Genomic DNA, 24,343 nt, shown 5'->3' with positions numbered 1-24,343 from the left:
GAGAACGGACGCAATACCGGCGGCCGCCGCGCCGGGTGGCGTGCGCCATGTTGCATGGTGGCCTATTGTCTACATGTACTTGTAAAAGCACTTACTTAGTGGCTCTTTGTTTCCGACCATTGAATCGTTGCAGATAGTAGACGCTTGCGAAAATGTAATTAAATAATAATAAGGATTTAAAGTAAGAAGATATAACTCAGTAGTTAGATAACAGACTTGAAATAACAGGGACAAAGGTTTATTTAATTTTGTTTCTGCCAATGATTTTTCAAAAAAAATCATGTATGACAGCCTATTTCTCTTCTTTTGTTTCTGTGTATTAGACAAATGAGTAGAATATTCTCTTTTTTTAATATGCCTACTAACAACTAGTATGGATTCTAAAAGGTATTCTGTAAAACAAATCCAGTTTAGATAAATGTGTTAATAAGAGGATTGAGGCAACTAGGCTGAGAACATATCACATTAATACCTATAACTTAGATGGCTTGAGATACACAATAATTTATTACTCAATACAAAACTTTCATGAATCTAAATAATCTTAAATTACATAAATGAGCTTAAAGTTGCTTACACATACGACTTTTAAATATTTTGCCCTCATAAATTTACCAAACTCAAATTTATGTGATTGAGTCCCTGCATCTGAATAAATATAAACTGAGGCACAATACCTTGAATAAAATGAAATAACTTTCATAGGAATAACTAAAATTAATAACAATAACCTCATTATTTGAATAAAAAAAATAATGTGATGAAAGTTTAAATGGTTATATAGAGTTAGTAAGAAAAAAATTCTCATTTGGTTTAAAATTATGTTTTACTTGTTAATTTTATGGTTACAACTAGCTGTCGCCCACGACTCTGTCTGCATGGAACTAAAAAAATCTTAATAAGTATGTCTAGTGTTCTATGTCTATAGCCTAGGTGTTCTTCCAGACTATGTTTTACAACTACGTAAAATTTCATAAAGGTCATAGATGCTGTTGCGTTACACCTTTCAAGGTACCAGCTGACAAACTTTCCACTGAGAAATAGCAAGCTGACATTAATTTTCATTCATAGTAGCATATAATCAATCACCAGGTAGTATGTCCCTTATGCATTTTACGAAGTTTCGCTCGAGAAGAAATAGTTGACCGAAAATGTGCCTGGCTCCCGGACTATTAGTATTTATATCATATATGTTTTGCCTTATATTTAATTTGCTACTTATTGTTTATATTGTTTGTGAAATAATAACGATTGTGTTTGTGCTTATCAATATTGCTATTAGTATTAACCTCTTACTGGATTTAAAAGTAGAGTAAAAGTAATACTTACAAATATTTTACTTATTGTTAAATTTCCAATCTTGTCGACACATAGGACACTGTTGTTGAGGTTGTGAGTGTAGCCACTTCACAATGCAATGAATGTGGAAGCAATGAGAACAAGCACCCCAAACAAGAGGACAGTCGTCTCCGGGAAGCTTACAATCAGGACAACAGCTGTCGAAGGGCATACGACAAATACCGCAGTTATCGTCGTTAGCTATCCAACGCCACGTAGCAACACCTGTCCAACCTTAAAGTTAAATACTATTAACATAATATGATTCGATTAAACCATCCCTAAATATTTTAAGAAACATGCACTTACTTTTAACTGTGACCTTCATGGCTTGCTGCATACATGGTTCAGATACCAATCAAAGTATGAAGGAGCGTTAGAAAATATTTTAAGTCTATTTTTACTATCGTTCTTGTTAAATTAACAAAGAATTAATTGAAATTAATGCAAAATACAAACAAATAGCCGATTTGATTTGATTAATTTGACAAGTCGTTAATCGCTGGCCATAGATAAAATATCAATAGCATTGATCAAAATTCCGATCGGAAGAAAGCACACGATAAAGCATACAAAACAAGTTTTATTTTATTTTAATCAGAATAAAAACACCAAACTTAAAAGCAAATTGATTTAATATTTTCAGCAAATAACGCATGAGACGTACCAGATGTTGTTATTTTATTATAACGTCTTTAGTTAATAAAAAGTAAGTTATTGAATTTTTGAACCGTAACTAAATGTCAAAAAGAAACGTCAGGTTAACGTCACATAAGCTTGAAATCTTGAATGAAATAAGTAAGCACAGTAAATTTTGTGGTTTGATGTGTTGGAAGTTTTTGATTTTACGCTTGATTTTCGACAAAGTAATTCAAGAAGGTAAAAATGACAACATTCGACTCAAAATATGATGTAAGTAAAAAATGTAATAGTTCTCTTTATTGGGCATCTATTAGAACGACAATTTTACATAGTTCGAAATTATTGTTTTGTGCAATAATACAAGATTATTGTTTACACATTTCTTTTTAAAAATGTAAACAATACCCAGGTTATTTTCATTTCCATTGAAGGCGTATAAAATATTTTTACGTAAATTGAAACAAATTTGAAATTGAAACATTGTACATGTTTTGTTATCTATTAGTGTGTTAGTAATATCATAACATGGAAATAGTGGATTGACTGGATAAGATAAATACTAATTGTATGTAATATTTCTTACAATTTGTACATTAAATTAGAAAATAAATTGAGTCATTATTATACAATATAGATGTTTCCGGCTGGAGATGTGGGTGTGGTAGAAGGTGAAATGAACATTCCATCCCAAGGAGGCCCTTCTGGGGAAAGTATGGAATTCAATACCCTTGATGAACCTATCAAAGAAACATTTGTAAGTCTATTATAAGCTAGCTTCCTACATTAATCTAGATCTAAAGAATAAAAATCTTAAATTTTATTTCATATCCTCACTAAATGCTAATTGACTAATGTTATACTACTGGATAAAGCAGCAGCTGTTAGTGATAAATAATTTAACTGGCAGTTTGGCGTGTTTATCAAAACTCATGTTACTTTTTATTACGCATTTAGTGTTGTCAGTTCTTAATTTTTTATTAATGCATTTTCAGATGCGAGACTTACGAGCTGTTGGAAACAAATTCTTTCATGTCTTAATACCAAAAGAAAAGACTAGTTTATTAAAAGAATGTAAGTTGTTTTTCTCTTTGTACATTTATTGAAATTGTACATTAGGCATTTTTTGTTTCTTGCATTCTACTGATATCAACTATGAATTAAACATGTACACTATGGACATCTATTGTGTATTGGTGGCAATAAATAAATACAAAGTGCTGAATACTATTTCAAGAAAAGGGTGTTTCTCTGTGCTGACAGTTGCCAGTTCACTGCAGTGCAATGAGATTCTTTATCTTAATGTACACAGTTCCAGAATTGATTGATCATTTATTATTACATCATCAACCTGCCCTTATCCCTATGGAGGGTCGGCACAGCATGTACTACTCCTATATATATCTCTAATAGCCGTCATATCTGAATTTACCCCCTTCTTACGCATATCCTCTTTCACACAATACATCCATACTTTCTTTGGTCTTCCTCTACTTTTATAGCCATCCACATTCAATCTCATTAATTTTTTGTTTATATGAACATCATCCCTCCGCATAACATGTCCAAATCACGCTAACCTGCTCCTCAAATCTCGATAACTGGTGCTACTTTCAAACTTCCTCTTATATACTCATTCTTAACTTTATCCTTTCTTGTCACACCACACATCCATCTTAGCATACACATCTCAGCTACATGCAATCTTCTTTCATCCGAAACCTTGGTGGTCCAACATTCAGATCCATTTATTTTTACAATTTTCTAAATTTCCAGGGGACCTTTGGGGCCCATTGCTGCTGTGCACACTGATGGCAACAATCCTGCAAGGCTCTACTGAGCGCGCTGATAACTCGAATGATGGTGGACCTGAGTTTGCAGAGGTTTTTGTGTTAGTCTGGATTGGAGCAGCCGTAGTAACAGCCAACTCTAAGCTGTTAGGCGGTAATATGTAAGTATCATTTATCATCATACTCCTGTCCTTGTCCCACTTACATGTGGTTTGCGCACCAAGTTTCCGTCCACCATATCCATCTATCTACTGTCATCTTATTCATCACAACCTTCTTAATTATACCTTTCATGCAATTTATCCATCTCTTTCTAGGTTTACCTCTACTAGTATACCATTCAACTCATACTTAAAGAACTCCTTGCCACATGCAATTCTTCCTTCCGCATAACATGCCCATACCATGCTAACCTTTTATTGTGTATCACTTACTAAAGGAACTATTTTATAGTTTGTACCAGCTTGTATCTTCAAAATGAGGTGTAACATAATTTTTTTATATATTTTGAAGAAATAAATGTTAAGTGGCTTAGCAATAATGGCTAATTACATGGAAATTTAAAAAATTAACATGAAAAGGAATATTGTGATGATCGTTTTTGTTTTTTTCAAATAATAAAAGCATAAAATTTTACAACATATATGTTCAATCCAACTTAAACATTCTATGACATAATTATAAGAAATAAACATGGATTTAATTTAAATATAATACATAAAAACTAAAATATGTCATTAAAAGACATTGTAGAATTATATATTGTATAACTTTATATTCATTGCCTTCAGCTTACACTTTAATATGTGCAATTGTATCGTAATTGAATCAAACATTTAAAAATGAATTATATATGTTAATTTTTTTTTTCAGATCCTTTTTCCAATCGGTATGTGTTCTGGGGTACTGCCTGTTCCCGATCGCGCTGGCGCTGATCATCTGCCGCGTCATACTCTTCATGACGCAGAACTCATTCCTCTTCTTCTTAAGGCTGGTCATTTCAATGGTCGGCTTCATTTGGGCAACATTTGGTGAGCATTATTTATTTTGCTGTCTATACATATATTTCAATATTTATAAATTAACAAGATCTTGCCCGCGACTCCGTCTGCGCGGAATTTAATAAAAAACATAATAAGTAGCCTATGTGTTATCCCAGACTATGTTCATAGAACAGACATAGTCTGTGCCAAATTTCATGAAGATCGGTTGAGCCGTTCCGGAGATACCTTCAAAAAACATTTATCCATCCATCTAAACATTTGCATTTATAATATTAGTTTAATGGTTACATAAGGATTATGTGTGTGTATGAGATTTTATATTGTGTGTTACAGCTGCGACAAAGTTCCTGGGCGACAGTCAGCCCGAAGGCAAGAAGGCTTTAGCTGTGTACCCGATATGCTTGTTTTACTTCATACTATCATGGCTCGTTGTCTCTCACAGTAATGTCTGAGCACTCATAGTACTTATTGAATATATTTGTATTTATAATTGTGATATGGACATTCTTTTTAGAATAATTTGTGAATAAATGTGTTTTCTTTTTTTAGATTAAGGCATTTAATGTATTTATTGGTAATGACTGCAAAATTTGGTATTTATAAGCCACGTTTCACGTGACAAGCACAATTTGATATCACAGAAGCCAAACAATATGAACTTCTACACTACTGTATACTTTCGTAATTTTTAAATGACATTCCATTTTACGAGTTAAAATTGCAAAATTACCACGACTTTTGTACATAATATTAAATTAAAATACTATTTACTGTCTGAAGTATTTTATTGAATACCTTAAAAAAAAACATAAATGTGTCTAAAAATACATAGCTTATGGAAATTCGAGACCATTCAGTACATTTTGGGATGAGATGTGTGTGACAGTGGCTGAGCTGTGGTTCAGAATGGAAACCATAGAGAATCATTACAATTTACAAGAGACTATTAAGATTTTTTTTTTTATTGTGAATACAAACAGAAACTCACAACAATGATGTATTTTGTAAATACCACTTTGGAATTTTAGAACATTTTTTCTTATTTTTTGGTATTGAAATTAATCATTAAACATATTGGGACCTAATTCATTATTTTTAATCTGTACAGCGTTCTTACATAAATTAAAAAGATCACTACATATCACATAAATAAAATTATAATCCTAATAACATACATATTGTTTAGAACAAAATAACCTCAAAAAAAAGCATTATTAAATGAGTATATTACAAATCTCGAAAATAGCAACGTAACTACGTTTATATTGTAAAATACTAACAATCAGATGGAAATGTAGATTTTTAATTTAATTTTCACCAGTTTATTTCTGGACAGTGTATAACACATTGTTGACCGGCAATTTTACTGAAAAACAATCAGATAAAGAATCTGCGTATAATTAATTGAAAGATTCTTCATTACGTTCCGTCATCGTTTTTTTTTTTAATTTTTATAAATTATTGAATATTTTTTACAACGAAAGATTTGGTGGGTCTATTGCGAGAGAAATGGCTTGTGTTATACTGACTAACAATTGCACTGTATGCTCGCCAACAGAGTAAACAGAGATGCAAAAAAAAGCGCATTACGAGTTAACTCGTGACCGGTCAACAAATTGTTATTTTGGCAGTTTAAGTGTGAAATTGTGAATGGAATTGTTTTGACAATAAATGACTAAGTTTATATCATATAGTGGATATAAAACATGTTAAAATATTTATATACGTATAATAGACCCTTCCTAATATTGATAAATTATTTTAATGAGTGTTCAAAATTATATTTATCTCACTCTCAGTAGTGAAAATACTTGTTAATAAATGTTCATATCCTTGGGATCAATATGTTTAGTTAATTTTTTATTGTAAAAAGGTATTTAATATACTTGACTTAATTGACGACATATTTGGTTATTTCTTTTATATATAAAAGCTTTCATAAATCTTTAGGGTCTATATAAAAGGTAATATCTGTAGCAAAGAAATACATTTATAAAATTGTTTGAGACAAAAGGTCTAGTATTAAATTAAACAGAAGTGTGCGTTGTGAAACAAGTAGTGTTTCTAAGATCCAAAACATCTTTGATTGGTCGTAGCTCTTGTGCCATGAAATAAATTATTAAATTGTAATTTAATATAGTTTTTATCTAACGCTACTTTTCATAATAGGAATAAAAAAGAAGAGATTGAGTTCAAAGATTATTTTACATCTTTAAAATTATATATAATAATTGTTTGCTACGACCCGACATTCAAATAAAATGTGATCATAAATTGCTTAAAAATAAACATGTTCAGTCGATACCAGTCTAAATCTAAACACCGAAAGCAAACATTCAATGTTTGACAGGAACGAAATTGGCGCCAACTCGCGGGGGCATAGACAAAGGTTGTTTTTTTTTAGCGAACGCTCATTCTGTCATTAAGCCAGTGAGTCTAACTGGACTCGGAGCCGCTGGATGATTTGTCGGGTGTTCTCGGCGGGGTGGGCTTGGGGGAGGTTTTGGTCGGGGGTTGGTATGACATGTGCATCTGTATGGTATCGCGTGCTTTCCTCGCACTCTTGTATGTAAGAGAGTTGGCGCGCGGCTTGCGGCGGGAGAAGTGACGCTCGACCCATTTAAGCATCGCGAGCACAGAGTCTGTAGAGGACAGCCGCCGCTCCGCCGAGGTCTTCGTTATGTGCGATGACGCGATACGGAATGTCGCCGCCATACCTTTCAACGCCTAAAAATTAAAAATAAATACTTTTTAACTGAATATCCGTTAAATTTTAGTTGCTGTATTTTTAAGATAAAGATGGTTACCGACCAGCATGGCATCTTCATCGGTGACGTCATCACCGGCATAGATAATCCTGATCCTCTCGCTCCAGTCCAAGCCGAAGGCCGTTCTCAGAATGTATATAGAGGCGCGACCCTTGTTCCACTGCACGGGGGGCCGGGCCTCCAGCGCGCAGTGCGCGGGCGCGGGCGTGAACCCTGCGGCGGTGATGAGGCGGCGCGCCTGCTCCGCCAGCGCCGCGCGCTTCGCCGCCGGCGTCTCGCGGAAGTGGAACGTCAGCAGCGCCCCCTTGTTCTCCACCCACGCGCCGTCCTTGCACACCTTGCAACAAAAATAACACTTTAACGATTTCATTATTCCTTATACAGTGAACTCGTCAGGAAATTGAACGTGTCAACTATCATTTAAGAACTTTTTGATCAAGAACTCGCGATACTAAATCCTAAGCGACTGAAATCTAGCCTATCGAATCCGCATAATTAGAAAAATGTATACGTATTTTCAAATAACATAGCGGCTCGAGGTTATCTCCGCAACGCACAGTAACCTCTCCCCCCATCTGTGTGCGCCCCACTACACATATCATTGTGTTATGCGCAGTGACTCGCCAACATATACATGACAATTTTACTCTAGTATTTTCACAAGATCTGTGCCACCGAAGCGCCCTGCGAGTTGTTTTAATACATTAAAGTGTTTGTTGGCCTCAAGAGGTAAGTTATATGTAATGATCACCTGTTCTTGCAGCGACTTGAGCAGTTCGACCACTTTGTCCTGCAGCTCCATGGGCATAGGGTGCACGAACTTGCTGCCGTCGGGGTGCAGGATCTCCAGCCCGTGGTTACCGGCGTACGTTATACCTTCTATCCCCACCTGGAATAAACACAATTACTATTAAATTTTCTATCACAGTATCAGAACCTTCCCTAAATCTCATCATCATCATCATCAGCTCACTATACGTCCCCACCGAGGGGCTCGGAGCCTACCCCAAGTTAGGGGTGCCTAGGCCATAGTCAACCACGCTGGCCAAGTGCGGGTTGGTTGACTTCACACATATCATTGAATTTCTTCTCAGATATGTGCAGGTTGCATCACGATGTTTTCCTTCACCGTAAGAACGTCGGATAAATGTACATATGTAAATCGAAAATCGAAAAACACATTGGTACATGGCGGGATTCGAACCCAGGACCTGCAGATTGCAAGTTAAGTGCTTAACCCCTGAGCCACCGACGCTCTCCTGAGCCACCGACGCTAAATCTACTGATAAAAAATAAATTTCTTTTGTAAATTGATAGTAACGTCATCTTTAAGAATTATAAAACTTATATCAATATTATATTATAACTTTACGAATTACCTACATTTTATCAACATACTGGTATTCGTCATTACCATCATTATTTACAATAATAAATCATACTCGGGCACTGCATCAACTGATAAACCTTAAACTCGTATAAAGCAATATAAACATAATTAACGTATATGTAATATGTTTATATAATAAATAATAATATATAAACGGACGACGGCATCGTTTTTATCGTTTATTGTCTATGCGTGCTGCGTTATTTCTGTGAGTACAGTCGCGGTAAACTGCGGTGTTCCACTTACAGAAAAATTGCCTTTTATCTCACAATGAGACAAACTCCGCCTCTTCTTATAAATTACTAATTAAGAAGCAGTGAGTTGCGCAAAATACGGGATGATAATAAATAGCAATTAACTATGTATCACTGATCGACGTTTTTCGTACAGACACATGTAAAAGCTTCGTCCTATTGGTTATAGTTTCGCATACTCGTTTTAATGTGTACAAAACAACTAAAAGAATGTAGCTTTTAAGGTGGAACACCGCCAGATTTCTTGATTGTACATACACGCAGAACATATCAAGTACTCCTGTGTTATTGTAAGTTTTTACTGTCGAAAAATCTGTTGAAATGTATTGTTATGTTTGTTTTTTCAACGAGAATGGAAGGCCAATAGGTATAGGTACTTAGTGGTTTAGGAAAAAAACATAGGCTATATTTCCGCTTATATAATATAAACTACCTTCTCGTCAAAATGGGTCCAGTCGTTTCGGAGATTATCCAAAATAAACGAGGACTTGCGGAAAAACAGACAAAAATAATAATAATAGTTGTACACGAAATAATATTTTTCGCTACTACATACAGACACTGCAATTTTATTAAATTGTATAGATTGTGCGTCATTTTGATACAAATAAATATGTAGAAGACAGGACCCGTGCAGGGCTACGACCCGCCCTTGTGTAAACAATTCAATATTTTTGTTTAAGAAACTGCTATCTCCGGTCGTAGTGCGACTGCGAGACGATAACGCGTCTTGTTATTGCAAAGCTACCTACTAAATACGACAAAGAGCTTTACTTTGTTGATGTAATGTGGAAAAATATTATTTATGACGTACATTTTTATGATGAGGTTAATTGTTGTCAATTTTAATAACATTAACATAATGTAAACAATATCAAAATTATCTACGCGAAATCTGAGAAGAAATATGATTAACTAGCTGTAGCCCGCGACTCCGTCCGCGCGGAATTAAAAAAATAGTAGCCGCTGTGTTGTTCCAGATTTTGTTCTACATCTATGCCAAACTCCAGCAAGATTCCTGTAGCAGTTCTGGACATATCTTCTAACAACCATCCATCTATCCAAACATTCACATTTCTATATATATAAATGAAAGTCGTGTTAGTTACACTATTTATAACTCAAGAACGGCTGAATCGATTTGACTGAAAATTGGTGGGCAGGTAGCTTAGAACCAGGAAACGGACATAGGATAATTTTTACCCCGTTTTCTATTTTTTATTCCGCGCGGACGGAGTCGCGGGTAAAAGCTAGTTTATAATATTAGTAAGATGTCTTACATCTGTCAACATGTTTCATGTTTTCCTTTGTAAATTTTAAGGACCGTAATAATAGCTCCGAATCGCGCGTTTTCTTACAGGCATTTTAAGAACTCACATAAATAAAGTGCGCGCTTTTAAACATTATGTCAAAGGATATCTCTAGCCCGGTGTACAAACTTTTGGTAGCTCAGTAACGCCCTCCTCTTAATGTTAAAAAAGGGTCATAAGATCCCCGTACTGTTGTCATGTTAATTTTTTCTTACATGTCTTATTTTCTCTGGTCATGTAGATTTTATATATTTTCTGACAGAATTATCAGAATCTTGACAAGACCCATTAGCAACTGAATTAAATGGAAAATTAAATGACCTTTTGATACCCCGCGATTGAGCCGCACTCGTGATAACAAGGCCGAGTCAATATTACGATAACCAGTCACTTTTTTACGTCAGTTCATTGATATGTTTATATCTTAATTCTGTTGATTATATGTTTATAATGATTGTAATCTTGTGTTCTTATATTTAATCATTTGACCCTCGTTATTTACGATTTAGATTGTGCCAAATATACTAATAGTCGTCGACCTTTTCGAGTTTAGTTTAACATAAGTTGGATTATGTAAGACAATTTAAACCAGGGATTTCCAAATTGGTCGATATCGAAGTTAAAGCATTGCTAATTCTCACTCTGTCTTCTATTGACCTAAGTCAGAATTAATAATAATAATAATTGATCTTAAAAGTAGGTAATTTGGCCATAGGACGGTCTGAGGTAACGGTTTATTTTGGAAAAGGGGATCATTTGTCCAAAATAGTTTGGGGATCCTTGATTTAAACCTTTCGAGCCTATAGTTTTATTATTAACACACTGTGGTTTTCTGTGGTGTACCACACATGTGTGGCCTGCATCAGTGTGGAAGTTGTGCACGCGTTGGTTGAGTGTACATACCATGTCCTTGACGTTGTTGACGTTGCGTCCGGAGATGATGGCGATGTAGACGTCGGACATGTTGGAGAGGCGCTGCAGCGTGTGCTTGGTCTCTAGAGGTAGTGTGGCGAGGTCGGGGTGCGGTGCGATGGGTGCCAGCGTGCCGTCGTAGTCCAGCAGCAGCGCCAGCTTCTGCGTGTACCCGATGTATCTGACGAAAACATAAATACATTCTTAATATAATAGATTTCTTAAAAAAACATTAAGGCCTACTATGGAAACTCTTTGGCTTGAACAAGAATACTGGCCGATAAGAAATGTCTTCCTCACAAATGTCATATAAAAGATAAATATTCGATAAACCTAGCGTAAATGTTTGTACAATGGTTACTTACTTGGAGAGGTACTCGTCGAAGTCGTCGATGGTGACGGGCTGCATGGAGGTGGCGCCGATGTCGTCCGCCTCCTCCTCCAGCGAGTCCATGGCTTTAAGGAAATTCTTCATCCACGAGTCCACGTCGTTCAGCTGCTCGCGCCGCCGCAGGTGGTTCATGCGGACAATCCGCTCGTCCTCCGGCATTATCAGCGCTCTAGAAAATATTGAATTAAAATTTTTTATCAGGATTTAATGACAACTTAAATTCAAGTCACTCCCTCGTTCTTTCTCTCTCTCTCCAATTAACCTTTTCTCTTTCGTCTAGTGTATCTATAAGTTAAGAAGCTTTGTTCCTCACCTGTGTATGACCTCCGCAGCATCGTCCAGCTCGTAAGGGTTGCAGATGAGCGCCTCGTGCATCATCTCGCCGGCGCCCGCGAACGGCGACACGATGAGAACGCCGGGCGGCTTGTTGATCTGACACGCCACGAACTCCTTCGCCACCAGGTTCATGCCGTCCCGCAGCGGAGTCACCAGCGCCACCGCCGCGTCCCGGTAGAACGCCGCCAGCTCGTCCTGACCCACGCATCCGTAGATGTACCTGCACCAGTACATGGTATACCATAGTCGAATCGATCAAAATACTTGTCCTATCTGAAAATTAAGCTGTTTGTGATTCTGCACTATAACCTTACCTGATCGGAGACCAATTGGGTGTGGTGAATCTTCCATTAATCCTGCCGACTAACTGATCCATCTCCTCCTTGAGATCCTGGTACTCCTTGACGTCGGTTCTCGACGGCACCGAGATTTGAAGAAGGACGACCTTCTCGATGTGCTCCGGATGTTTCTCCAGCAGTCGTTCGAATGCTTTCAGCCGATGAACCAGACCCTTGGTGTAGTCCAGTCTGTCGACTCCGAGGATGACTTTTTGACTGGTAGATAGGACAGGCTTGGCGTTCTGGGCCAGTTGGACGAATCTGTCGAAGGGTACGCCGATGGGCAGCGGCCTCACGCAGATGGTGCGTCCGCCGAGTTCGACCAGCAGGTTCTTTCTGTCCACACGACAACCCAAGTTCCGTTGACAACAGTCAATGAAGTTTAAGCAGTAGTCGGTTATGTGAAAACCGACCATGTCGCATCCTGTATGGATTAGATAAAGATATAGCGGGTTCACAATGTCAATGTAAACTGTATGTTATCGACGCGATGACCTCTTTAACTGTAAGAGTGTTTTAGTGTACCTAGTATGCCTTGCAAGACTTCGTCGGACCAAGGGAACAGACGGAAAATGTCCCACGGCGGGAATGGTATGTGGAGGAAGAAGGCGAGCTTGCATTTTAAATCGTCTTCTTCGACGCGCTGAAAAAAGACATGAAAACATTCAGTGAAACTGTGATTCAAAATAAAACAAACCTACGCTGACATGAGTGACCAGAAATTACAGATCTCTATACTGCACGGTTCTAGCATACTCATCATTCATCATTAAAGAGTGTAAAGTATCAACCTGTCTGATCCAGTTAGCGGCAAGCATGAGGTGGTAGTCGTGCACCCAGACGATGGGGGGTGAGCAGGGCTTGTCCTTGCTCTCCTTCTGCAGCAGATGCAGCGCGTGCACCGTCTTGTCCGCGAATTCCTCGTTGATCTTGATGTATGCCTTCCAGTTATCGCCGATGAACGTCGCGCGGTCCGGCATAGAATGGAACAGCGGCCAGAATGTACCATTGCAGCATCCGTTGTAGTAGCTGTCGAAGAGTTTCGGCTCCGCGTGGATGGCGACGATCTGAGGAGTTGGGCAAATTAGTTTTTGTTAGAGCTCGGATAAAGTTGTTTAATTATATACTCCGGGAGTCACAATGCTCTGACTACAAAGTGTCAAGTGGAGATCACACTTCAGATCCAAAAGTATGCATGAAATGACCTGAGGTCAATTTAGTCACTTTTAACAATAGAACCTTATCTCAGACTTAAAAATCACCTAAAGTAGTTTGCCCAATATTCGAAGTTTACTTGATTGTGAATCCATTAACTACACCGCATTGTTGTAATCCTATACCACCACAAACGTTTGCAAATAAAATTGTTTTATTTGAATTTAACCACCTTATCTGATAACGGCAGCAAACGTATTTTCCTTAATACTCTCAGAATACGTAGGTTGTAAACAAAAGAAAATAAATAAACATGGAAAAGTTTAAGATATGCGATAACGGTTTCTGAGACCAAGCTCTAAATAAAACATATCGTCACATCAGTCATCTTTGACAAAACAGAGTTAACCCTGTTCTCCATAAAGTGATAGGCGATTTCTTGGAAATTACAGCTTTTTCTTCGTTCCGATTTAAACGCGTTTGTTTATATTACGTGACAGTTAATTCCATCTATATTTTTTAGTTCGAATATACATCAACGCTACAAACCGCTACGGCAATATTTTTTTGATAAACTTTTTCTTAAATTCTGCGCTGACGAAGTCGCGGACGACCGCTAGTATTTAATAAAAAGTTATCATTCATCAATATGCTGTGAAACTTGATATTAGGTCCTTACATATGAAATTGGCGTTTTTCGTACTGGCCACTTTAATCACGAATTTCTCCTCTTTGGTAAGGAATTCCAAATTCAAATTTGTACAGCTATAGACTCATGTATTTGTGGTTCGATGACCGTCATTCATTTGTTTTTTTTCTTCTGTTTTTGTCTATTTGCGTCACTCATTTTACAAAATGGAAAACTTAAAATATCGCATTATTTACGAGTACGAGTTCCGCCGTGGCACTAGTGCTGCGGAAACGACTCGAAGGGTGAATGATGTGTATGGCGGTCGTGTTGCAAAAGAAAACACAGTTCGTTTTTGGTTCCAACGTTTTCGTTCTGGAAATTTCGATCTGCAGAACAAGCCCCGTGGACGGCCTGAGACTCAAGTTGATAATGAAGAGTTGAAGGCTATTGTGGGAGCGGATCCATCGCAAACCACGTCCGAGTTAGCTGCAGGCTGCGATGTTAGTGATAAAACTGTTTTAATTCACTTGAAGCAAATTGGGAAGATTAAAAAGCTTGAAAGGTGGGTACCTCACGAATTGACTGAAGCAAACCGGCAAACGCGCGTCGACTGTTGCGTTACATTACTAAACCGGCACAATAATGAAGGTATTTTAAACCGAATCATTACCTGTGATGAAAAATGGGTTCTTTACGATAATCGGAAGCGCTCAGCTCAATGGTTGGATCCTGGCCAGCCAGCCAAATCCTGCCCCAAGCGAAAATTAACCCCAAAAAAGTTACTTGTAAGCGTTTGGTGGACTAGTGCCGGTATTGTTCATTGCAGTTTTCTCAAATCTGGCCAGACTATTACGGCTGATGTCTATTATCAGCAATTGCAAACCATGATGGAAAAGCTAGCGGCTAAACAACCTAGGCTGGTCAATCGCTCCACGCCACTGCTGCTTCACGACAACGCTAGACCACACACTGCGCAACAGACGGCTACTAAATTAGAAGAGCTTCAATTGGAAAGTCTAAGATATCCTCCGTACTCCCCGGACCTTGCTCCAACAGATTACCATTTTTTTCGAAATTTGGATAACTTCTTGCAAGGGAAAAAATTCAACTCCGATGGGGCAGTCCAAATCGCCTTCAAAGATTTTATTGATTCCCGTCCGACTGGTTTTTTTAGTAAAGGGATCAATGAACTACCTATGAGATGGCAAAAGTGCATAGAAAATAATGGTTCATACTTTGATTAATTAAATATATTATATTAAAAAATATTCGACTTTTTGTTCCTCCCATACAAAACGCCAATTTCATATGTAAGGACCTAATATTTCCCAGGTGATACAGGTGAATAATATCAATGTCGCTGCAATATCCCGGCCAGACATTACTATCGATCTGTTCTGAGCGCAGGCGAGACAAATGCGCTGTGCACCTGATTATACTGCGCCATACTTGATTCAAACGTAGTACAACAGCTATTGCGTTTCGTCTGATGAGTGTGGCGAGGGAGGCCAACTTTATTCCTCTTTCCCTTCCCACCCTTTTCTTATAAGGAAAGGATTGGATTGGATTGTGAAGTGGATTTGACGGAGTAGGGGACACATAAGAACGGGATATATTCTCTTTCTGTACGTCCTCTCTTCCATCGATTGAAAGTAGGCAAATATTGTGCAATTGAGGATGTCTATTGGCAGCGGCCGCTTCTTCGTTTCGGCGAATTGCCACCTTTTAATCTATGAAAAAAAAACTTACATACAAACCCAACTCATAAACACACACTTAGATAAGCGCGAAAAACATTACCGTCTTGTCAGTAGAGTAATAAAATATATTAATTTTGATATGCTTCTTAAACGATAAAAGCGTTTAAAGCTCTATGATTAAATGTAGTACTAATAAATGTAACGTAATATCGTTTGAATTCAGCATTCGTAATGAATAATGCCTAGTATTGCCTGGTTTAAATTTTGCCAGTACAGTAGGACTGTACTACTGTACTAATACTGGCATAATTTAAACACGGTATTAGCCTGGGTTTAGTAGAATAAATCAACATTTTCTCTTTTTTTAATTAAAAAAACATTTCATTCATGTCAACTCATTTACTTGGCACGTATATCCGTTTACACGAATACATCTCTATTTGTACAGTAACGTCAGTGTACGCTCGACGCCACGGCGCAGTTTGCAGTTTAAGCTAATTTATTCAACAGTACACGGATACCCTTGAAGTTGCGTTGTTTGCAACCAATACTTGTTTAATAAAACGATCGGTGCATTCGATTGAGACACGCCACTGGTATTACGTAAGAACAAATACAAACATTTATGCATACGAGTTGGTCCAAACAAACTGCGATAAAATGAGGAGTATGGAATATTTTTTTACATAAACACGCTCAATGCCAATACTTATGAAATTGAACTTGCAATCGAACGCTTTGAACCTGTTATATAAATAATTTTTCCGTTGCATTTTATATAACCAAGCTTGTTTTTCACATAACTAAAAGATTGCATTGGCTCAGTTATAGTTACACAGAATGTACCAGCTCTATCTGCGCTAGTGAAGATTTCTCACACTACTTCTACACTAAAAAAACTCTCTTATTGAACACTTTATAAATATGAATATGGCAATATAAAACGTCACGAAATAATCCAAATTAATCCATTGTTTATATTAACCCGCGTTTGATCACTGATTCGATGTAATTCAAGCGTGATTCGCATTATTATCAGGTTATATGAATGTTATATTGATGCACTCTTTGCATAATCCTATGCAATACGGATGTTATTGTATGAGATAAATTTACTTGGTTACGTACTTTAAACGTGCTTATATACTCGTAGACAATCTATCTATATATATAAAAGAAAGTCGTGTTAGTTACACTATTTATAACTCAAGAACGGCTGAATCGGTTTGACTGAAAATTGGTGGGCAGGTAGCTTAGAACCAGGAAACGGACATAGGATAATTTTTACACCGTTTTTTATTTTTTTTTATTCCGCGCGGACGGAGTCGCGGGTAAAAGCTAGTATTTACCTAAAGAAGCTACACGCCTTCAGTTTTGACTGAACAGTTCGGCTGTTCAGTTAAAAATTGCCTACACACGTACGATTAACTGAACAGTTCCTGTACAGTTAAAACTGAAAGTGTGTAGCGGGCTTAATAAAGTTGCAGGGATGTGATCTAAAAACTTTCCAAACTCATGGTTTTCATGTTTGTGAAGCTAAGCTTTTTTAATAAAAGCAAGTTTTTTTTTAAATCTTTATGTAAGGTAAACAAAATAGGTATACTCGTATTTAAAAGTTAATTCGCAATTATATTATTTATTATTTTACGACAGTTTCGTGCCAGTTAAGTTTACAGAAATTAACATAATTAAAAACAAATTAAATGTTATATTATTGAATTGAAACGCAAAATGACAGATTTCTAATAGCTTTTTAATTAATAACGATAACGATTTGAAAAACAAGCTTCTATTTTTATATTTTCTAGATGAAATAACAAGACAGTTATGTAATTATATCTAGCAGGTTATAATTTTCCTCGCACTTAATCTTAGTGCGATAACTGTGGTTTAATTTTTCGGTTTACCAGAAGTAGAATTTACTTTTTAATGTTGTGGCGTTTACAATTATTATCGTTGTAATACAGTGTTTAGAGTTATAATTTTTACAGTGGTAGATCCCGCAACAACAATATTTTTTGGGTGCATAAATGGGCCGGGTCGACCGTTGCAATACCACGACCACACAGAAGACAGGCGTGAAGTGAAAGTAATTCCGCGTTTCGTCTGATGAGTGTGGTGCCGGGGGCCTAATTTTAGTCCTCGTTCCATAGACTGACATGAACATGGAAAAGTGAATTTAACGGAGGATTTCTACTGCCGTTTAGGCGGACTCAGGTGACCGCTTGCTCGTTTGCCACCTTATGATATAAAAAAAAAACATTTCGACCAAGGATTCATAATAATAATTATTGGACATGGGACTAAAGATAATAATTATTTGGGAAACACGAGTCACGTGTTTAAATTAGAAATGAGGTCCAATAATAATAATTGTGAACCTAATGTTAGACACAATACAAAGTATTAAAAATATTACCTTACTGGACAGCAATCCAGCGGTAGGCGTCTTGTCATTAGGATCGGACTCCGGTATCTTCTCGTTGGGGTTGTCGAGGTGGATGCCCGGCCAGCCCACCCAGATACCCTTCCCGCGGATCACGACCGGCGCCACAGCGGTCACAAGACCGCCGGCGCTGGAAACAAACACACAAGTTATTAATAATTATGTATTCATATTAATTTTATCAACTTGGACTAGGTACTATATTCGCTAAGTATGAATTTCCGCTGCTTCAAAAGCTGTACCTGTCATCTCTTATTCTTTTGAAAATACTAAATAATATAATAATGTAATTTTTACAAGTGTTTCGGCTGTGGAAACTCAATGTAACAGAATTTTTTCACATTTTAGTGTAAAACTTGTTTTAAACAAACACAATTAAACAGTTCAATGCAGTGACGTCTAATAAAAACTAAACAAACTGAGTCCCGCAAATAGCACGCGTCTGTAAACAACCTTACTTTCAGTACTTAGGATCTATATCGATTACAATAACGATGAATGGCCTCAATATTAAAGCTAGTACTAACATATAGAATCTTTTAAAGTTAACAGTCGTTGGTTATGTATATTTAAAAAAAATGTTTTATATTTTTAGACTTTATTTAATTTCAACATCATAAAATAAATGGTTATATTTCATGGTAATGTTTCTTAATATAGCTCCTACGTGGGAGCTATCTAATAACACTTTATTCATTCACTTGATTTAACATCGTTGACAAGTATTTATATCTTGCCCTTTTTCTAAATAATCACGTTATTATGATAAAAAATCATAGCTAGAAAGCTTTTATGGGTATGAATAGGGTTGCCAGGTCGCCAAACTTAATAGCCGGACAGATCAGTCAGTTTGGCCGGACATTTTTGTAGAAAGGGGACTTCAGTCGACTCTAGTCGCCGGCGTCGTTTGTGAAATGTAAAAAGCCTAACAAAAGCCGTACAACCCGGACACCGTTTATTTTGGCCGGACACGCAATCAAAAAGCCTACTTATGTCCGGCTTTATCCGGACGCCTGGCAACGCTAGGTATGACGATAATGTAAAGATATTATCATAATGTTAACTTAATAAACAATTTTTGCAAATGACCACCGCTACCCGTTTACCCTCTTCTTTCCGCGTTCAAATCAAAAACTCGTTAATAGACGTAGTTAAATACACTATTAAAATTAGCAAGTACATGAGTTGAAGTCAACGTCTACCTGGTAGTTATTTAATACGTCGACATAACAATAGAGAACCATAGACACGAGTAGAATGTGTTTTCGTCACCTTGACACATGACACGTCTCGTTAACCCGGTAATTTCACTACTCAAGTCCCCTCAGGACCGTAACTTGGTCATGTTTACGCATGAAATAGTTGAAATAGTATTCAAATAAAGCATATTCCAAAAGAATAGTGTCACAAAATAAACCATCTAAGGCCATCCATAAGATGTTAGATCTAGCCTAGCCTATATAAATAAATAAACACCTGACACTGGGATAGTTGATAATAGCCAAAAGACTCGAGTGGTGAAGTGTAAGATGTATGAAAAATAAGTATATGAACAACATGCAATCAGGCATTGAAGGTGTTTTTTTAACGAGTCTCGAAGAATTTCAAGTGCGACGAAGTAAGTAAAAAGCCTGTTTGTGGTCTAGCAGCTTTTTTATCAAACTGGAAGATGTTGTATTCTTGAAGTCTTATTTTTCGTATCTGTAATCTCTTGCTTGGTCCTTCGTGGAAATCAGTTTACAATTTCTATTAGCTTATAAAAATATATAGTCAGTTTGTTAGTTTTAAGTGTTTTAAATAAAAATTTCCTACTATCTTTAATTAATATTTTTACGTATTCATTAACAAAATGGCCTTTAGGATTATAGTTCGTTGTATTGTTTTTCTTACTGCCGTTAATATATATTTTTTTTAATTAATCAATGTGGTTATGGTGTTTGTGGTGATAGCGGAATGTCACGTCAGTTGTGGCTGACATTGAATATCCTTGGCCGTGTTTCAAATATAGGAAAATAATAATTATTTTCGAATGATAACAATTTTTTTTTAAATATAATTTTGTTCTTATGCCAGTATAAATAGGCAGTTAGAAGGCAATTACGTAAAACTAGTTGAATCAATAGACGGACGAAATCATTGTTAAAATGCGCACAGCAAAAACATAGACAATTCCCTGGAATAAAACTTATACTAATATTATGAACGCGTACTTACCATGAAAATAGTAAACAAATCTACGAGTACAAACCTAAACTTTAACATGACAAACATTAAACATTGCAGATAAATATCCGTAAAAGCTTAATAAATGCAATCGAGATTACTAATTAACAAATATAACGAAGCGAATAATTAAATAACATGTTATCGTAGAAGATTTTAATTAATATTATAATTGAGAACGTTTACTGATGCAAAAGACCAACCTTATACTCCGTTACGACGTTGTCAACAATGAATTATTTCATGTTCATCAAAACAACGTGTTTATTCATCATAAAATTCTTTATGATTTTGTAGCATAGCAATGAGAGATTAAGGATATATGTAACCTCTTACGTTTTTTACCTACACAATCTCACTTTAACCATAGTTCGAACACAGGAGTTCAAGATATTAAGAGAGTAGATCAAGTAGATCGAACCCAGGAGTTCAGGACATTTGTAATGTTTTTGAAAGATCTATTGATTAGATGACAAAATGACAAAACCTTTTTAAGCCGACTAAGAAGTGGATCAATTAGGCAGGTTATTAATACCTAAACGTTTAGTAAAAATAAAAAAACAAAGCGGATGAAGTTTTAAAAGACAATAATTCTACGCAGATGCAGCAAGCAAAAAATATAACGATATTCATCTTAGTTAAATATTCGTATTGAATAATATCAGGAGTTAAGTCCAAGGTTAGACAATGTCAGTCGAAGTGCAGACATTATGCAGGAGGGGAATCGTTCGACTGAGAATATGCGTCCCCTTTCGACTTTGAAATGGGTCAGTTTAGAGGACGAACGCATAAAATATTTAAATAGACCAATTTAAACGTAAGTAAAATCTGAACGTAACCTTATGATTCTATTGTCAATATTATGCTATACAAAATATCGTCAGCCTTTTATTATCTTTCTCTCTCATTCCTATCTCACAAAACAAAACAGACTACAATCTACAAAGTAGGGTCTACAGTTACAGTCTATCAAGTAGGGTTGGCAACAAGCAAGCGGCCGACTATAAAAATAAAGCCAAAACATTCAGACTTATAAAACCTTGCGCGCCGACTCCATGTGAGTACGAAGAGGTGCGTCACTTAGCGAGGAAACCCACGCTAAGTAAAGAATTCCAAATCACATCAAATATTGAGAGTAATTCAATTCTGATAGAGGTATTACTTAGTCCGTTTTATTTAGTTATATGACATCCGTTTAAAATGTATTGCGATTTATTATTTATTTATTTTTTACGAATTTAGCAGTTTCTGTGCGTGTATAGTGAGATTATATAGTTATATAAAATGTTAATTAAATAACAGTACTTATTGATAAGGTTACGGAAGTGGATAAAATAATTAGTTCGATAGAAACGATTATTTTATTAAAAGAAACCTAATTTTAATGAAAAAAATTCAAACTTGAAGACTTGTAGCATCTCAATTAATTAAAAATAAAATTAAGAAACTAAAAATAAGTGAATTGTGCCCAATGTAAATATTTTATTAGTAAATTATTAGAGAAATTATTTAATATTAATTATCGTACTTGGATAAATACGTCTTAACCTCGAATTTATAAACCAAAAATCATAGTATAATCAGGATGGTTCAGCCGAAATAAAATTGAATGAAAGCCTTTTGATAAATCAATATAAATATAAGTCTAATCAAAATTTAAAGAGTATAAATATAAATTAATTTTAGTTATAGTTCTTTTGAAATTTATAAAATCTACTTGAGTACTTAATTGTAATAACTTCAACGGAGTAATATCCTAATTATTTTACCGATGTCAAATTGTCAATGCGATTGTCAAGGTTTGCTTATTCTTAGGTTACAGGACAATTAGAAATAATACAACAAAAATCAACATATAATCGATACCATTTATCATTCCAGAAACGTCACCAACACAAGTCTCGAATGTTACGGATCCGCAGAAATTTCCCGAACCTTTCCGAAATGTATCGGTTGGAGACGCACATGTACTAAAACGTGATCCTTCGGTTATTTGGTGGTTATAAGACTTCTAATAAGATTCTGTTATGTATCTAAACTTTAGCTTAATTGTTCAGTAAGTTTTTCACAGAAAACATTTAAATTGTTTGTGAATATTTAATTACTTTGGCACAAAATGACATTGTAATATTTACGTAATGGACATAATGATATCTGATGTATTATATTCGTTAAATGTAATAATGATAAGGTATATTAAAATAATAAATAAGAAACTTTCACAACAAAAACATCGCAATTAAGAGCAATCTTTTGATATAAATGAAAACAATACGGTGTGTAGAAATGTTGGAAATATAAATAGAAAGTTACCTGGCTTTTCTCTCTAATTCACCGGTTTTCTCATTTCTCTTTAACACAAAGGGCAGGCGATTCGAAACAACAATCATACTACTCTTGCTGTTGCACGTCGAGCGACTGACACAATTATTGGTTACACTCATGTTGCTTTTTTTCGGTACGTTCCTCTACACGACCAATCACAGCGCAGTCCAAACACATGCGCATACAAAATGGTGGGATTTTTAAATTATTTGGGCTGAATTCACTGTATTAGTACTGACACTGTTTACGGTGTAACATTGCAAGAGATTAGGGTTTATAAAAAAATCTCGTTTATATTAACAAAGCATCATCGGCCGTGATCGAGTGCGGACTGTTTCTTTTGTGTGCGCCGGTTGGCTTTATAGATTACGAGACGCGTCGCAAAAGGGTGAAGTTCTCACTTGCGGCTGCCGATGTCGGAGGTCTCAGCCGATGTGCAGGGGTTATCACTACTGCCTTGTGCCCGCTCGAGGCTCGACTCGCATCTTATCCGAATGGACTCGCAATTTTTTTAAGTGCCCGATGTGAGCTTGTTGATATTTACAGTCTATCTGATTTAATATAATACTATAGTATCTAGTTCCTTTGACAGGTTTTATAATGCTTATCTACGTCAGAGAGGACATAAAAGTAAAGTCGAGCTAAATTTTTGACAATCCAAAGTTAAGTTGTTTTTTCGAATCTTGCAAAAAAATATTTTTGCTTATTGCAACATTTGGCACTTTGCATTTGTTATCTGTGCCGTCGCCGATTTCCCTTTGTCTTTTTATTTTCTACAAGATAAGTTAATTTACAATGTTTAATTATTGTTAACTTCTACATTATATTACTGTTAACTTAAATACATACATACTTAGTTTATATAGCGTATTTCAATGTAAAATGATTTTAACAAAAATAGGAAATATTTTAAGCTCCGTCCTTTTGAACCATTGAATTTATATTTTTGGAGTAAATTTCCAGTGATTTGTACTTAAAATATTCTTATATTAGTGATTATAGTCTTTTCGTCCTTTTAAAAATTGCATCAATTAATTTATTGGCTAATTCTTTCACATTTTTTCCATTTTAGGCACTCACTGAAATAATTTTTCACCAAAAGATGCGGCTTCACATTTGCTCAAGTATTTATTTTTGTCCAGACCTAAGTTGTTCTTGCTTATTTCTGTTGTTACGACAAAGTTTAAAAAAATCACTTATGTACCTTATGTTTGACGCAACTTAAAAAATCTTTTTTTGTGGTTACACTTAGAGGGTTACAACACATTCGATTGTTAGCAATTTATCTAAATTGGGGACTTTTTCAGTCTCATACATTTGTAAGGTTAAGTAATTAGTCACTTCAAATTTTTTTTATCTACTGTGAAAGCTCTTATGTCACATTTAAAATAAA

At 35.9% G+C, this 24,343-nt stretch overlaps 3 protein-coding genes across 4 annotated transcripts in view; 1 reads left to right on the top strand and 2 right to left on the bottom strand.

The window, feature by feature from the left end:
• LOC106712672 (anaphase-promoting complex subunit 11) overlaps nt 1–1,719 on the bottom strand; it is a 34,921-nt gene extending 33,202 nt beyond the window's left edge. Inside the window, exons 1-2 of one of the 2 annotated variants that reach the window (XM_014505302.2) lie at nt 1,648–1,719; nt 1,330–1,572 (exon numbers count right to left, since the gene is read on the bottom strand). In XM_014505302.2, coding sequence (XP_014360788.1) covers nt 1,337–1,572; nt 1,648–1,678 — 267 coding nt within the window. In that variant the 5' untranslated portion in view covers nt 1,679–1,719 and the 3' untranslated portion in view covers nt 1,330–1,336. Of the gene's footprint in view, nt 1–1,329; nt 1,573–1,647 lie in introns of those variants that run through there. The other variant, XM_014505300.2, reaches the window with a different exon arrangement.
• Nucleotides 1,720–2,093: 374 nt separating this feature from the next.
• Nucleotides 2,094–5,501, top strand: LOC106712670 (protein YIPF6). Its single transcript, XM_045678789.1, has 6 exons — nt 2,094–2,250; nt 2,615–2,734; nt 2,973–3,051; nt 3,754–3,928; nt 4,641–4,798; nt 5,105–5,501. The coding sequence occupies exons 1-6, from the start codon at nt 2,224–2,226 to the stop codon at nt 5,221–5,223; spliced, it is 678 nt and encodes a 225-aa protein (XP_045534745.1). The 5' UTR covers nt 2,094–2,223; the 3' UTR covers nt 5,224–5,501.
• Nucleotides 5,502–7,174: 1,673 nt separating this feature from the next.
• On the bottom strand, nt 7,175–23,381 carry LOC106712668 (alpha,alpha-trehalose-phosphate synthase [UDP-forming] 56 kDa subunit). The gene is made up of 11 exons (XM_014505296.2): nt 22,939–23,381; nt 18,376–18,532; nt 13,262–13,537; nt 12,996–13,113; nt 12,447–12,894; nt 12,110–12,352; nt 11,771–11,965; nt 11,397–11,586; nt 8,291–8,428; nt 7,583–7,876; nt 7,175–7,498 (listed from the first exon to the last, which is right to left on the bottom strand). The coding sequence occupies exons 1-11, from the start codon at nt 23,067–23,069 to the stop codon at nt 7,208–7,210; spliced, it is 2,481 nt and encodes an 826-aa protein (XP_014360782.2). The 5' UTR covers nt 23,070–23,381; the 3' UTR covers nt 7,175–7,207.
• Between the last annotated feature and the right edge of the window lie 962 nt (nt 23,382–24,343).

This window comes from Papilio machaon, chromosome 7 (assembly GCF_912999745.1).
Source record: "Papilio machaon chromosome 7, ilPapMach1.1, whole genome shotgun sequence".
NCBI classification, from domain to species: Eukaryota; Metazoa; Arthropoda; class Insecta; order Lepidoptera; family Papilionidae; genus Papilio; species Papilio machaon.
This window is presented reverse-complemented; position numbering and strand designations above follow the sequence as displayed.